The sequence below is a fragment of the Cyprinodon variegatus genome, unplaced genomic scaffold (assembly GCF_000732505.1).
Source record: "Cyprinodon variegatus isolate N-32 unplaced genomic scaffold, C_variegatus-1.0 Scaffold534, whole genome shotgun sequence".
NCBI classification, from domain to species: domain Eukaryota; kingdom Metazoa; phylum Chordata; class Actinopteri; order Cyprinodontiformes; family Cyprinodontidae; genus Cyprinodon; species Cyprinodon variegatus.
The window spans coordinates 123,618-124,786 of record NW_015150987.1 but is presented as its reverse complement, the minus strand read 5'-3'; the positions used below and the strand labels follow the sequence as shown (position 1 = coordinate 124,786).

At 46.0% G+C, this 1,169-nt stretch overlaps 1 protein-coding gene across 1 annotated transcript in view; it reads left to right on the top strand.

The window, feature by feature from the left end:
* The window catches only part of LOC107095277 (GON-4-like protein), a 41,546-nt gene that overhangs the window by 9,463 nt on the left and 30,914 nt on the right, over window positions 1-1,169 (top strand). The window contains exons 5-7 of the mRNA XM_015391295.1: window positions 408-458; window positions 534-572; window positions 647-748. Of these exons, the coding sequence (XP_015246781.1) occupies window positions 408-458; window positions 534-572; window positions 647-748 (192 nt within the window). The remainder of the gene's footprint in view (window positions 1-407; window positions 459-533; window positions 573-646; window positions 749-1,169) is intronic.

Sequence of the window (1,169 nt, the reverse complement as noted above, 5' to 3'; positions counted from 1 at the left end):
ACTAAACTCGCCCCCACTTCCTCGCCGCCTCGGCCGTATCTAGACCCACAGCGTGTAGCTCAGACCACGCTTCAATACTGAGCATAATTTACAAATGTCTGCATCAAGCTCACTGCAACACACTGCTGTAAGAGTATAACCAGGAAGCGAGGTAGGAGGGCAAAATAGGTTTAGCGCCACCGCAGCACGGGAGGGAGAATTACGCCCCAAAAAACATGAATCGTTTCTTTTGTAGACGTATCGATGCATCGGATCGTCGGCTGTTGGATCGATGCATCGATACAAAATGATTATTATTTACACCCCTAACTGTGACACAGTGGAGTCGCGATGTCTGCAGTGTTTCTCAATAATCACGTCGTTCTGCAGACGCCTGGTTGCTGCTTTAAGGTTGTGTTTTCTCTCAGGAGCCCAAGATGACCCGGTCCAGACTGAAACAAGCTGTGCAGCAGGGACAGGTGAGCAGAACCTCCCGCCTCAAACCAACTCTGCTGATCAGAACCAGCATCTTTATTGTGTCTCTTTGCTTCCAGCGTCTGAATTGGGGCCTGTCAGCCCTGAACACGGTCAAGGTAACGTCCGTCTCTCTGTCTGTCCCTCCTTCTGTCCGTTCTGTCCTGCAGTGTTTTTTATTTTATACACACAGGCTCCTCAGTTTGTTGACATCGATCTTGAAGAGGAGGAAGACTCCTCTGATGAAGAGTATTGCCCCGATGATGAAGAGGAGGAGGAGGACACAGCTGAGGAGGTGAGAAGAAAAATCGACTGAACCATTTATCTGACAAGGAACCAAACTAAATTCTGTTTCTGGAACATAATTAATGTTTCTAATCTTCACCAAAGGCAGAAAGTTTTAGGTCAAACCTCTAAAACTGTTTTATTTAACTAATTTTACCCAGTTTCCTTTAGCTGGAACTCAAACTGGTCGACTGTCCTGCTGTGCTGCTGCTCTGTTGAACATTTTTATTGACAATTTGACCTCATTTGTTTTATCTTTAAAAGTGTGTCAGGTTTCTGGGGGGAAATTGTCAAAACTAAACTTCGCTGCATTTGCAGGTAGGAATGCACGATACAATCGGCCCCCTATCGGTATCGGCCTTAAAACTGAATATCGGACATCGGCCACCCCACCGATATTTAACCCGATATTTGATCAGCTTCTGAGTTTC